Below are 15132 nucleotides of genomic sequence, written 5' to 3'. Positions count from 1 at the left end.
GCAGTAGAGCACAACAAGAAATCAAAGTACAGACAGCAACCAAGAAATAGTGGCAATTTGGATTTGCGTGTAACAACCTGCGGTTCCGTAGAACTCGATGGATGGCAACTTCTGCAGACACACCGCCGTCGTGCAATAGCCTGTAGATCGGATAGCACACAACAGCAGACCACTATGGATCAGAGATTTTGCGACAGGGCGAGATAGAAAGAATGAGATGTAATACTCATGTTCACGAGAGGTTCTTTGATCCATTGGCTGCAACGGAGAGGAAGATCCCACTGCAGCGGCGGCGTTCCTAGCGACGACGGTGCTCATCACATGGGGGAACAAGCACAGACGTGAGGCTATATCACCATGCCAACTCGTCCACAGCGTCGATGTCGATCAAACAGGGCGAAAATAGGAGGTAAATGTTGTCGGCGCCGACTGATGAACTTTGGGCGGCGGCGCTTTGACGACGACAAGAGCTAGGGCATAGGATGGATGAGAAATTAACCAAATAGGACATAAAGATATGTATATGTACTGTTTGTGTGGGTTTATTATGGCCGAGATGTACGTGTTTCTTCACGTATGAGTCCTGAGTTCACGTGGTGGTCGAGTCCATCTTCAACACGTACGACAGTAGTGGTGGTTGTCCACGGGACTTCATATGGTAGTATATATTCCGTATATATATTTCTCATGTTTGGGATAAGAATTAAGAAAAAAAATGTGCATGCAGCAAAGCAGGGACACGATAGAGGGAGCGTGCGAGATAGTAGAAGGAAACAAAAATAAAGAAACGTGCATCTGAGTAGAAAGCTAGTTGAACCAGTTATTTGCTTCCTGAAACATCACGTCAAAACTTAGATCCAATGAAACAAGAAAATAATAGATAGGGTCAAGACTAATTCGGAATTTAATTAACATTTTTCTATAACTAAATTTGCACAAACTAAACCTAGTAAATTTTTATCCAAATATCAAAATATTTATTTTTATTAATATTTTCTATGCACAGCCCAAAAATCAAAATTTTTAGGGTGTGACAGTTAATGACCCGGGTCGTCACACTCTCTCTCTGCTATCTATTTTGAGAAGTTATTTTTTTTAAAAAAAAAGCTGAGCTGTACCAAACGGGCTATAAGCAAAAAGGTGAATCGATGCAATGTACGATATATATGTCTCAAGTTTTGATGTTCTTTTATTTTCTTCAATCCTGAATGATCGGAACTCATTATTACGAAATTCATATATGTTCTCTTGGCTTTCTTTTTACATAGAAATCAGATGATTTATATTACTTCCTTCATTCTAAATTATAAAACATTTTGGCTTTTCTAGATTAATAACTTTTGTTATGCACCTAGATATACATAGTAATAGCTGCGAACCTATAAATATCAAAACGTCTTATAGTTTTGGAAAGAGAAAATAGTCATCAGTTAAACATCATGTGATTGTTTTTCTGGTTTTTACTAAATATATATTTTTAGTTAGTTTATTTATTTATTCATAGTTTCAGGAAGTGTGGTCCGTTACCAAGGGAGGAGAATCATCGGCCGTCCCAGACCACCTACATTCTCTCTTTTTTTGCAGATGTTGGCTGCAAAACTAATTTAAGTGCATAGGCACGGCCGCATGGGTGGTCTGGAATGCACACCGCCGACGGTCATGCATGGCTGCTTAACAACCGTACATGGCTACCATTAGGAGCGTAGTAAAATAGGCGTCCCGCTAGGCCATGGGACAGATTCCACAACCCTATTTTGGGGGGTTTTCTTCCTCCCCGGTCACCTTGATATTGGGGGAGCTTCGCCTCCCCTGCCTTCTCTTGTCGACGTCTCCCTCTCCCTCTCCTTCCTCCAGCACCAGCGGCAGCTGTCGGAGCACGACAGCTGCGGTGAAGAGTCATCCTTCATAGGGAGGAGGAAAGGGGACGACGGCAGGAGTTTAAGCCAACAATCTCTCATCATATCGTAATAGAGAGCACAACGACAGAAGCCATGGGCAGTAATGGCAGAGAGCATAGGTGCGGAGTCCCACGCCCGCCACCTTTATCACTTTACAGGGACTGGGAGGAGGAAGAGGTCGTCAAGGTCGGCAGACGCCAGCAGTCGCCGCTGGAACAGTCAACATCGATTTCAGCCACAGCCGGCATTGCCAACAAGAAGAGGTTGTCAAAGCAGGTGTCCATGAAGGAGACCACCCGGGAGGTCAAGTGGGAGAAGCGGAGGCGACAGATACAGCGACAGAGGAGCAGCATGCGCCTCAACGAAGCTGACGACAGGGCTGGTAGCAGGACTGTCTGTCATGTTGACAGCGAGGCGAGCTCGAGCGCGGAGCGGGTGTCGTCCAAGCGTATAACCGACGAGGACCTCGATGAGCTGAGGGGATCCATGGATCTCGGCTTCAGGTTCGACGAGCACAAGGGCGGGCAGGACCTGTGCGACACGCTCCCGGCCCTCGACATCTACTTTGCTGTCAACCGGCAGCTGTCCGAGCCCAAAATGCGGTTTTCTACGAGCTCAGCACCGTCTCTCTTGGCCACCAAGTCGTCGCCCAACCTCTGCGGCACGCCCAGCCCCGGAAGTCCTAGTACGCACTCTAATAACCCCTTGGAGTCATGGAAAATTTGCAGTCCAGGTAATTTGATTCCATGATTTTGTTAACTTTTGCAGTTCCTTACATTTGGTGCAGTGTATCTTGGCTCTGAGTTGTGCTCATCGTTTTCTTTTTTTCATCTCCTTTGTCGATTCTTGATGCAACAGGAGATAACCCACAGCTTGTGAAGACAAGGCTTAGGCACTGGGCTCAAGTAGTGGCTTGTTCAGTGAAGCACTCCAGCTGATCCTCGCCAGTGTCCTATCCACGCCCTTCCTCCATATATATACTCGTACAAGTGGTTGCCGCGTTAGATCGATGGCGACGGATTAGTCGTGTCCGAGTGAACTAGAATTGACCTTGTTGCTCTAATGTCCGTGGTGACAATGTTGTGGATAGATTTAGCGTCGTGTTGGCAAAAAAAAATATAAATATTTGTATGAGCAGTCCGTGTTTGGCATGGACAGTTCGATGAAAAAGAAAATTATCTGGACCAGCGCGCCCCATCTAGGTGATGCGTATCTGATTGGAGGGATATTAATCATGTGCGGCTTTTACAGCCAAAACCTGGCTTGGCCATGAACGCCATTATTCAACATTAGGACGACCATGATCAGGCTAGATAGTGGCTATAAAAAAGAAGAGGCGGATGAGTGGGGTGGGGGTTGTTGTGAAATGGGGCTTGAGGGCGCGCCTGACTTTCTTTTTTTTCCCCAATTATTACAACCCCTTAATAACTTAGGTAATCTACTATATAATTAAACAGTAAATATATTAGTATTAAACTCCATAAAGTGCGTACAATCGGCGCAACCATAGCGTTTTGGTTCATGTTTGGCTCTTGTGCACCATTCCTGCGCTGACACATGGGTTCGTGCATAACCATAGTTTAGGTGGCTCCCGATTAGTTGAGCACTATTCAACCATGTTTGGTCCAGTGATTGCCTCGATTCTAAGCGAGCAGAGCAGAATAAGCCTGCCAAACGGCTCGCGACTACGTACCTCCACCGCAGAAGCTGCGTTCATGCTCAATTCCCAAAGTACAACATCGATTGAAAAAGCGAGCTCTCACCCGAAATTAGGAATCGTGCACCCGCTTCCTTACGCTCACTCCCGCACACTCCATCCCTGCTACTGGCTCCCGTACGCTCCATCCACACCGCCTCGCTCCCATACGCACCATCTCTTCCGCCTCGGACTCATGCGCTCCCCTCTCCACCACCAACTCTCCCTGCTCAACACCGGATCTACAATAGGATCCATGCCGCTCCCCTCCCCACTACTGCTTGCCTCCCTTACGTTGGATTTGCATCACGGTCGACACCGCTCCCCTCTCCTCCGCCGGATATCAAGCTCAACACCAGATTCTCTCCCCACTGTCGCCTGTCCATCCTTCCCCATTGCTGGCTCCCTCCACAGTTGCCCTAGCCAAATACTCACCTCAGATTATACGTATCATGACTTATCTTATACTCGTGCTCAGCTTATAAGTGAGATCCTGGTAAGCGTAATCAAGCAAACCAAATATGGCCGCCTCGCTCGTCAAAAAAATCGCAAAATTTTTGCCCATTTAATGTCTAGCCATTCAATTTGGCCCAATAGTTTGTTCTACTCCTTGTTTCCTCTCAACTCAATCCAACTTAAGCACACATCCATTCCATCGTTCTTTCCTGCCCCCATCCCGTTGTTCCTTCGTCTTGGAGGCCGTTGCTTCAACCTGAAGGTGGCATGGCCGTGAGATAGGATTTTTTAAATTTTGACACTTTTTAAAATAACTTTTGAATTTGACATTTTTTTTTGAAACTAACCCTTTTGGACATGCCAGGAGCCACGGTGCAACATTTCAACATTGTCGCGCCATGGATGCCGCCGCGCGCGGTAGGGGCGAACACGTGGCAGCCTGATGCCTGGTGGCGGCTGATGTGGCATGGCGCTGCCACGCCTTAGATCTAGGTGCAGCACTACCGCTCCATGGCCCATGCTGCGGCAAGCGGCCTTCTCCGTTGTGGGGCTTATCCTCGGGAGCTCTCCCCGTTGTGCTAAGGTGTTCCCCCATCCTATACCTTAATTTTGGTGAATAAATCCTGAATTAATTGAATGGTGTCAATGAGTTTGTATAGATTAGCAGTTAGGAATTAGTGTATGGTTAGGTAGTTAGCCTTGGATTATTTAGTACAGATTTTGGCATTTTGGTTTTGTTAGAAATTTAGGGTTTAGGTTATTGTTAGTCTGGGCTTAGGGTTTAGGGATTACTTAGGTAGTTAGGATTAAGTAGGATTAAGTTTGTTGGTAGTAGTTTTGTTAGTGAGCATACTATGATTTGGACAATATGATGAAGTTTGGCAAATGCTTTTGTAGATGGATTGTTCTGTCCGATTTTATTTTACGGAGGAAGTTAAGGAAAGTAGATGGTATGTTTGAGGATATGGAAGAAAAATAGGAATGGTTTGATGGACCTCCTAGCTTTAACGACATTTGCATCTGTTTGAATGGAAAGTTTGACGGTGATTTCACATTGAAGAAGAGGAGGACATCGGGAAGAGCTTTTCACACTATGCCCTGATGTCCTTGCGGGAGCCTGCTCATTGGTCTCGCTACAATAGGGTGCTCACTAGTCCGTATGTCTAGACTGATACATGTTGGCAAGACTGCCATAGTAATAGTTAGGGACAGGGAGCTCAAAAGGGACCGGTGCATCATTGCTATACACGTTTGGGTATAATTCTATATAATGACCTCGATTTTTCCAATACTTCTCACGATACATGTCTTTCATCTAACAACATCAATCAAAACATTGATTAGGATTGTAAAAGTGAACCTTTTCTATTAGATTATAAATGGTAATATACTCCAAAGTAACTAGCTAACCTGTAGCATATTATAGTGAAAAATTAGGAGGTGCTCAACTGAATTATTCTGTATATGACAAAAAATTATATGTTTTGGTGCGTGTGCTTGAGACATGGCAGCATTACTTATGGCCCAAAGAGTTTGTTATTCATTCTGATCATGAAGTTTAAAATATTTAAAAGGACAAGAAAAACTGAATCGCCATCATGCTAAATGGGTTGAGTTCATTGAAACTTTCCCATACATCGTGAAATACAAGAAATATAAGGACAATGTGGTTGCTGATGCATTGTCACGAAAGAGTGTGTTGTTGAACCAACTTGAGGTAAAATTTTTAGAACTTGAAAGTTTGAAAGACATATATAAAAATAATCTTGAATTTTCAGAACCATATAATCATTGCAAAGATGAAAAAGGTTGGGAAAAATATCATATACATGATGGATTTTTGTTTAGAGCTAACAAGCTTTGTGTCCCAAATTCTTCAGTTAGATTGCTTTTGTTGCAGGAGTCACATGGAGGTGTACTAATAGGTCATTTTGGACTAAAAAAACTTATGAAATCCTGCAAGACCATTTTTATTGGCCGAAGACGTGGAGAGACGTCATCAGATTTGTGGAGCAATGCGTCACCTGTCACAAAGCTAAGTCGAAACTGAACCCTCTTGATTTATACGCTCCTTCACCTGCTCTGAACATTCCCTCGGAAGATATAAGTATGGACTTTATTTTGGGATTGCCTGGAACTCAGAAGGGAAAAGATTCTATTTTTGTTGTGGTTGATAGATTTTCAAAGATGGCTCATTTATTCCTTATAACAAGACCAATCATGCTTCACATGTTGCTAATTTGTTTTTCGTGGAAATTGTGAGGCTACATGAGATGCCTAGAACTATTGTGTCTAATCGTAATGTTAAGTTTGTGAGTTACTTTTGGAAAACATTATTGGCCAAGTTTGGGACACAACTTTTTTTCTCATCCACCTGTCACCCTCAAACCGATGGACAAACTGAAGTGGTAAATCATACATTGTCAATGTTATTGCGAACAATGGTGAAGAAGAACATGAAGGAAGTTTGCTTATAACAGGGCAATACACTCTACAACTAATTTGTGTCCTTTTAAAATTGTTTATGGGTTCAAACCTATTGCTCCAATCGACTTGTTGCCACTACCATTACAGGAAAAAACCAACATGGAAGCCTCAAAGCGTGCTGCATATATAAAGGAGGTACAATAGAAGACCAAATAAGCAAATGAGTTAAATGCGACATGCAAGTCTGCATGTATTAACAAACATAGGAAGAAAGTGTTGTTTGAGCCAAGTGACTTTGTTTGGATTCACTTGCGCAAGGATCGTTTTCCTGAGAAGCACAAACCGTTGTATAAAAAGAAAAGTGTGTCAAAAAAAGATAGGAAAGAAAAAGGGCCAAAAAGGAAGAAGAGTTGAGAAAGGTGAGAAAGAAAAGTTGAAAGATCAGTTGCTTTATGTGCTCAAGTACTGAAGGTTATCATATCAAGTTGTGCAACCAGTTTACTCTACATGTTTGGTACAAAATTTTGGTTGGGTTTGATCGCAACACTTGCATCCCAATCATACTCCTTGTTTGTATCAGTTCTTAATTTTCTTTGCACGCGTGTGTTATCAATTTGCATCTTTCATACTTTATGGTCAGCACTAGGTAGGGAACTTCTAGCTTGGATTGATACTTAACTTTACAATAGCTAGAATTTATATTACATTCCTTGTGCATTACTTGCCACCAAGCTCCACATACAAGCCATCGTAATCGGTATTCTCTGGTCTTATATTCTCCCAACCATCACTCTCTATTACCGCCACAGCCACACATTATTTTATCTATAACCCGCTGGGAAACCACATGAGCTTCGGTTGGTTATAGAGGTGAGACTGTGAGATTTCACATATATATTCCTATTCCACAAATATCTATTGCCATATTGAGCTAACATTTCAGGAAGATGCGTTCTAATGTTGAGATCGAGGATTGTGTCACTGTGGTACAATTTAATGAACTTCAATAAAGCATGAAAGAAAAGCAAGATTGTAACACTCTAAAAATTTCCTTCTTTAAAATAGTTCAAATTTGATTTTTTTTGGAGTCAATTTTGTGAGTATTAAATATAGAAAAATAATAATAAATTTCGAGAAATTAAAATTTGATATAAGTTTAGAAACATATTGATGCATTCATGCTGTAGCATTTTATTTTTTGTGAAGTGTGGTTTTTAGCAAAAGAGTTTTGAATTCACATTCCATTTGAAAGAAGCTTTGAAAATTTGTTTGAAAAAAAAGAAGAAATCCACCTCTCTCTCTCTTTCCTCTCTCTCACTGCCAGGCGGGGTCCGCTTGTCATCTCCCACCTCTTACAACCGCTCCCTCCTCTCACGCACGCAGCAACCTCCCGAGCCGCGCCCCGCTCCCACGATCCCCCCCCACGCCCCACGCTTCGGCCATTTTGAGGAGCGCCCGTGCCCGAGCCGCACTCCCTCTCCTCATTCCTCTCCCATTCTGCTCTCTCGCTCGCTCGAACGCGCACTGCAGAACCGCCATCGGAACCGCGACTCGCCGCACGTCGTGCCGTCGAACCGAGCCGTCCTGCTCCTCATTGTTGCACTCGGTGAGCTCGCCATTCTCCCCACTCTCTCCCGCACCCTTCCCCACATTATTTGGTGCATTCCAGTGCCTTAGCCGCGAGCTCCGAGGGGCCGTTCATGGCGCCGCCGCGAACCACCGTGGAAACTGCTTTCTCCGGCCGCGCAAAGACTGGGAACGCGCTCGCCTTGATCTCCTCTCTCTCCTGGTGTTCTTGGTTCGGAAAACGGTGCCCCGTAGTCTCCTAACGCCCAACGCCGGCGAGCTCCGAGGCCGCCGGCCATGGCACGCCCCGCACAGGCGCACCCCCAGCCACGATGAGGGCATGGGCGGACTTGCGATGGCCTCCTCTTTCTCCCGGTTCAAACGGAATCAAAAACCGTGCATCGTAGCTCCCGATTCATTTGCTCCGGCGAGCTCCTCGCCACCGGCCATGGAGCACCACCGTGTCCTCTCCTAATTCTGGTCAGGAGCACCCCTCACCCCCCTCCCAATCCTGTTGCAGCCATCCGATCTCAAATCAACGGCCACGATTAGAAGATACCTCTTCGTTTGCACTTTTGTTAAAGAGTCCCTGCGTTTTTGCCAAATGAACCCGCAGTCCGTAGGCATCTTTCGAAAATGCGCTTTCACTGATTTAAAGATGTATTTCACTACGGTTTGATTCAAAATACGTTTTCTAGTATTTACAAAAATGCCATTGAGTTTGTTTTGGCCATAAAATATTCGTTTTAGCTCCGATTTGACCCGTTCAAATTGCGTTAGATTCGTGATCACGAGATCTACGTGTTAGTAAACTTGGTTTAACAATTTGAAACTTTTTAATTTTGTGAACCTATTTAATTAATTACTTTTCTATATAAAATCCTAGAAAATTCATATCTTCTCCGTTTTAGCTCCGATTCGATCCGTTCAAGTTGCGTTAGTTTCATAATTTCATAAGCTTCGCGTTGGTACCTTTGTTGGCTAGATTCACCACTGTTAGATTCCCTAGTTAATTACAAGTCCGTAAACTGCTGTTGAAATCCCGTTAAAAGCGTAACTTTCGCGTCTTAACTCCGTTTTCCGTGAATTTCTCGTTGACATGATCGTAGCAGCGTATAGATGATTTTGGAAAACTTTTATTTAAATTTATTTACTGCTGGTGTACTGTTCTAATTGTAATCTTGTTTGCTTCGTGTATGTCTGTCCCCGATTGCTTGTGTGTTGATGTTGGGTGACCGAGTTTAGTCAGTGGGCATTACTTCGGTGGTCAAGATCAGAGCCGTGGAAGCAAGTAAAATCAGCAGGACCAGCAGGAGCAATTGGATCAAGGCAAGTATAGCATTTGGGTTTTAATTCTATGACTATGATCTTGTGACTAGATTGATATAAAGCAACAAATGATAATAGTGACTTTTTAACAACTTGAGGATTTATTCGTAAGTGATAACCAGGATGAAAGTGCAACCATGAGGGCTATAATGGCTCTGGCTTTAGTCAAGTATGAGTAACTTTTTTAGCTTATTAGAGGTTACCCGTGTGGCGCAAATGGGGGATAGCAGACCGTGGATCCCCTGCGGGGTAGAATCACATGGACTGACTACCGAAACCAAGCGGCCCTAACTTGTTAGACGAACCTTGGTAGTGGGTTACGAGGCTGATCACCTCAGGCGAAAGGGTAAATCATGACTCTTGGGTAAAGATGTACAACCTCTGCAGAGTGTTAAAAACTGGTATACTAGCCGTGCTCACGGTCACGAGCGGCCTTGGGGACTCTTACATTAAGGGTGATGAATCTTGTTGTGTAAATATGCTCATGATTATTGTTTAATGCTCTATATTATTTATGTCACATTGATCATGAGATTGTGGGATCTATACAATCTAGTTGTTATACTTGCGGAGTTCGTCTTGAACTCACTCTTGCTATCTCCCCCACACCTCAGGAGAAGTTTTTGGCTTGTGATCAACCAGTCAGTTGGATCCTGTAGAGTGAGGTTAACACCCGAAGTTTGGAGTTCTCTTCCGTGTTTGCTGCCCAAGGTTGTTTCTAATTTATTATCTACGCTATATAATTTATGCATTGTCCTTTGATATTACCCCTTATTTGTAGCTATATGTGAGGCTTGTCTTCTAAAACTCACATATGGTGCATATCTGATTTTGTTCTTAAAATCGGGTGTTACAAAGATCAATTGACACGAAATCTTGAGGCCCTTATGATTGTGATCGGAGGACGTCGTCCTCCACAAGAAGGTGCCAGCAATCATGGTGGAGATTGTAACACCCCAGGTGTCTACTACTAGTTAGACAGTAGGTTTTAAGCTTAATTATGACAAGATAAGTGGTGATGATCATGTTAAGGTCAATCCCTGAATGCGAGCCCCAATTTAAACTTGGATAATGCATCCTTGCTTACATATAGCCTTTTTCAAAGTGCATGCTTTGGTGATTTTAATGGAACCATGGGACATCAACTAAACCTTGCAATCTTGCCCAAATCACTCTATATGAACTCTAAAAAAAAAGTCGTAAAGGGCTCATGTTGAGCTTGTGATAATAAAATGCTTCAATTGGCCTAAAACCTTAAATCAAGCTTTATCAAGTTGCTGCATTGACCAAAGTGAAAGTTTGACTAATGTACTAGTTTTGAGGTTTGACCTTAAATGAAAGTTGTAGTTTAGCTTCTATAGAACAAACTTTGTTTAATGGTCAAGAGCTAGTTTATTATCTAACCTAGTAAATTTGAGCTCACAATATTTAATGCAGTGCTGTTTTGGAACTCCACAATTTGGCTGTCAAAACTATGTTTTAGTTTTAGGTAAGCTTATTAGGAGCCTTGTATCTCTCTAATCTAGTTGAACTAACCTAAGCTCCTTTAATAATGGTTGTAATATAATTTATTTGCTACAAACTTTGTTTAAGGGTCTCTAAGTCTGAATCTTTCTCTAAATATGTCAAATATCGGTTATAAGATTAAATCTGCTGTAGTTTCCAGCACAAGATTAAATTCTAAGTCTTAGATTGCAATTCATCATATTGGCATGCCGTGTTCTCATGTTTTTGTTAAATAATATAACTTGATCCCAAAAAAAAAGTTGGAGTACACATTATGGACAAGACCATACAAAAAGATGGCACCAGTTTGACTTTGTTTTGGCCATCAATTTTAATTTTTGCTAATCGTCATCAAGCTGTTGACACTTGTGGCTTGGCATCAAATTATCTGGTAATCTATAACTCTAATGACCATGATCCTTAATCCAAAAATATAGAGCAAGCCGAGGTTGGCAATCTTTGTTTTTGACCAAAAGTCCAAATCGGTCGAGAAATATCCCAAATCTGCTTCCCACCTCGGCCACACCATCACCCACCACGTGCTCGGCGAAATGTGTCAAAGGGCAACACGTGTCCAGTAAGTGTCCACCATGCAAGAGCTGAGTGCCCCACCTCCTCTGCTACTGACGCCTGCTTCTTCCTACGTGAAAAGGAGAGCACCAGAGCGCTCGCCACATCCTCCTCCACTCCCTCACTCACTCTTCCTCGCTTGTAGCTTCCTCTCTTGCCTCTAGGAGCATGCACAGTGCACACAACCATGACAGCCCACCCCCAGTTTGAGCTTCAGTTTGCTAAAGATGGTGGCTAACTGTCGGTGGGCTCGGCGATTCTATATAGTGTTCTCATCTACATGCTGTTGTGGGAGGATGTCACTTATGCTAGCAATGTATTTGGAACTTATGTTATTGTAATCATTTGAAAGCTATGTTGTTTTCTAATCGATTTGGAAAATCCAAACTTGTATTATTATTTGTGAACTCTTTTGTAATATTATTTCCACTGCAAATCTCCGTGTATGTGATGTGTATTTGCTTAATCATGTGATCTTGGTGTAAAGTTGATTTACCGAGGTCCTTCGTGACACTCTGGCAGACTACCGGGTTTATATAAGTGAGAGTATGCGTGTGTCAACGTGTTAAACGGGTACAGTCGTACTTAAACTTGTATAAATTAAGCGGTTCTGTCACAGCTGGCATCAAATATCTCATAATCTGCAACACTAATGGCCATGATCCTTAAACAAAAAAATATAGAGCAGGCCGAGGTTGGCAATCTTTATGTTTGGCCCAAAGTCCAAATTGGTCGAGAAATGGCCCAAATCTGCTTCCCACGTTGGTCACCGTTGACACTTGCTAACACCACTTGAATACTAGATTGTCATCCCCAGCATGGCACTAGAGTGTACTACGGTATTTATACGCACATAGATAATCCGCAAGCGCACGGATACCGTTGTAGCTTTTACCCAGTTAAAGGTTTTATCGTATCCATAGGGAAACGGGAGAATTGATCTACGCTCTAACTTAACCAAGATAGATAGATAGGTGTAAATAGGAAAGATGGTCGAATTGAATAAGAACAATATTAAAGGTAAGATAACAATGGTGATAATATGGGAATAGAGAGTAGAGAAATTCTAGTATATGGGCGATGGTAGGAGAATAGAGAGGATAACTATGGTTTCTCTACTTCAAAGGGATATGTATATGTCTGGGACGAAGCACGTGATAAGAATACACCACGAAGGATGCTTATCCATAGGCCGATAAACCCTACCCGTCCTGCTAACAGGAGGTGGACTACAGGGGACCAACGTAACTGTCACCTACGCGGCCTACCACACGATCCAGCTAGACAGGGGATATCCACAAGTAATCTAGGTCTAAGCACCACGCTTACACCTATACTACAACTCTCACCTATAGCGTCCTATAGATTAGAAGTACTCAAAAGAGTTGTGAACCAGAACATACATGATTAGTAATTGCATAATGAATTAGAAGTAGATTACCAGAGTCATCCCATGAGCAAGCTTGATTAGAGCTTGATCATGACGAAGTACAACCGGAGGAAGAACTGACAGGCCGGCCTCTCCTCCAATCCTCCCTCGCTATCCATCTCCCTACTTTCTAGATCTACTCTAGTTTAGAGATGAGAGGAGAGCTCTCATCTCCAAACCCTAGCTTTTGCTCTGTCTATGAATAATGAATAATGATCAAGGGGTGCCTCCTCCAAGGGCCAGGGGGTCTGGTTATATAGTCCCCTCAAGTGAATCTAGGCCGTCAGATCAAACCAACATTGATTGAACGGTAATTCTTGATCCTTTAGGTCGGTGGAGATTAGTCCCGAAAGAGAGTTCTGATTGGACTCTTCAGGAGGGCGGGCGCCCAGGGCCAGGCCCTGTTCGGCCTCTGCTTCCTTCCCGTGGCTTCTGGAGTCTTCTAAATGTAAGATAATTGCGCGGCACGTTGATATCTCTATGTAATCCCGACGTGTGGGCCTTTCTTCCGTATTTCCTGATAACCCCTGCAAAAATAGACAAACACCAAAACTTGTGGAATTATGTCAGATAAAACCCTAAGTTCGGGTGTTGGTTGCATTTGGATCCTTTTCTTTATTTATTTGATGATTATATTTGGTACTTAAGGACTGTCAACAACTCCCCCAAGCTTACCTCTTGCTCGTCCCTGAGCAAGGATGGACTCAAGAGTTTTTGCAGTGGTTTTATGCCTTAAAGGTACACATGCGTTCAAACAAGATCTCATCTCTAGGTTAAGGTAAATAGTTAAGATTTAAACTTACTCATATTATCTTCCACCATGGGGCTTGCAACCGTCACTTGTGTCTTGAGCAGTTAAAAGATAGAACGGTCAAGTCAAGCACCCTGTCTCTTGTTCTTTGATCAACTATAGCTCTGGTGTTTTTCCAGATCTTCAAATAAAACTCAGAGATTCCTTGTATGACTCTCTCTAGTCCTCTTTTGTGGTATTTCTAGATCCTTACCAAGGCAGTGATGATATATGCCTTCTCTCAAAGTATGTGGTATTTGTGGTATGAGGCATAATGATATTGCTCTCTCTCTCACCCTACTCCAATAAGGTTTTGATATCTGGAGCTCATAGGTGGGAGACAGCTAATACATACTTACAAGACATTTATTGCATAGTCAAACCATGGATCCAGAGAAACAAGTCAATAAGTCAAATCAAGATGTGCATGTGTGGCGAATGATTGGTGTATGGTGATAACGGTGAAAATAATGGTGAAAGTCTAATTCTACTTTTGCTCTTTTGAGGGGATACATACCTTTCTTGCACTTTGAAGCTTTTTGAGGGGAATGAGATGCTCTATATTTTATTTTTCTTTTCTCTCAGGTGGGTTCTTGTACCCCTAATTCTACTGTCGGACACTTGTCCATTTTTACCTCTCGTCTCACTTTTTCTTTTCTTCAAGGTTTCGGGCACTTGCCCCTTTTTATTTCCTCGTATTTTTTTTCTATTTTTTTTCTTTTTTTTAGAGCACTCACCCTCCTAGAATAATATAGCAATTGGTAGTAACCAAGATAACTCGAGCATTTATTTCATAGGAGAAAAATAGAAATGTTTTTGGTTATTCTCTCTCGGATTAGGAGTAGAATATTTTTGAGTGGTTGTGGAGATGGAAATGAGTGGATATATGTGGATGCGTACTTCCGGAGTAGAAGCAGCATGTATGAGTGAACGTGCAAGTGAATCTTGATTTTAACCGCATGACAAGCTCCTAAGGGTCTACACAGCTTGACCACACTCAATGCTCATAAGCAGTAAAAAGTAAATGTATGGTTCATAGTCTAACAAGCATGTATATATGGCTACAGTAGGAATTTAAACTCTCATCGTACAGGAACTCATCATATGTTATTTTAAAGATTTTTCAAAGATAAAATTCTCCAGATTTCTAGCATCTCTAGGAACAGATAAATAGCATCTCAACCTTCCCATATCATATCCGTTAACGACTTAGACTTTAGATCAAGTACTCTTCCCACAAGTTCAGGTTTAGAGCAAATCTTAATTCATAACAGTCATGCCTAAACTTGAGAGAGAATTCAATTTTGAGAACTAGGCAGAGCAACTATTCATTATTTCCATGTGAGAGCTTATCATAAGGGTTCATACCAAACTTTATTTATTTATTTATTTAGCATATATATATAAGCATAAAATCTTTATTTGGGTTTTTATGATTATGCATCTTTTTATTATTTGAGTAAAG

The 15132-nt window shown here is 42.4% G+C and overlaps 1 protein-coding gene and 1 long non-coding RNA gene across 2 annotated transcripts; both read left to right on the top strand.

The window, feature by feature from the left end:
• LOC8086451 lies at positions 1748-3085 on the top strand. The gene is made up of 2 exons (XM_002447549.2): positions 1748-2631; positions 2757-3085. Exons 1-2 carry the CDS (start codon positions 1992-1994, stop codon positions 2834-2836), a joined length of 720 nt encoding a protein of 239 aa, XP_002447594.1. The 5' UTR covers positions 1748-1991; the 3' UTR covers positions 2837-3085.
• On the top strand, positions 4027-5044 carry LOC110436634. The gene is made up of 2 exons (XR_002454446.1): positions 4027-4633; positions 4948-5044. It is a non-coding gene; the product is annotated as an uncharacterized LOC110436634 (long non-coding RNA).

This window comes from Sorghum bicolor, chromosome 6, assembly GCF_000003195.3.
Source record: "Sorghum bicolor cultivar BTx623 chromosome 6, Sorghum_bicolor_NCBIv3, whole genome shotgun sequence".
In the NCBI taxonomy this organism is placed as follows: domain Eukaryota; kingdom Viridiplantae; phylum Streptophyta; class Magnoliopsida; order Poales; family Poaceae; genus Sorghum; species Sorghum bicolor.
Note: the sequence above shows the minus strand (reverse complement) of the source record. Positions and strands in the feature narration are given on the sequence as shown.

Coding starts and splice junctions, on each gene's coding strand:
- LOC8086451 (XM_002447549.2), top strand. CDS start 1,992: ATGGGCAGTAATGGCAGAGAGCATAGGTGCGGAGTCCCACGCCCGCCA. Junction 2,632..2,756: donor ATGGAAAATTTGCAGTCCAG/GTAATTTGATTC, acceptor TTGATGCAACAG/GAGATAACCCACAGCTTGTG.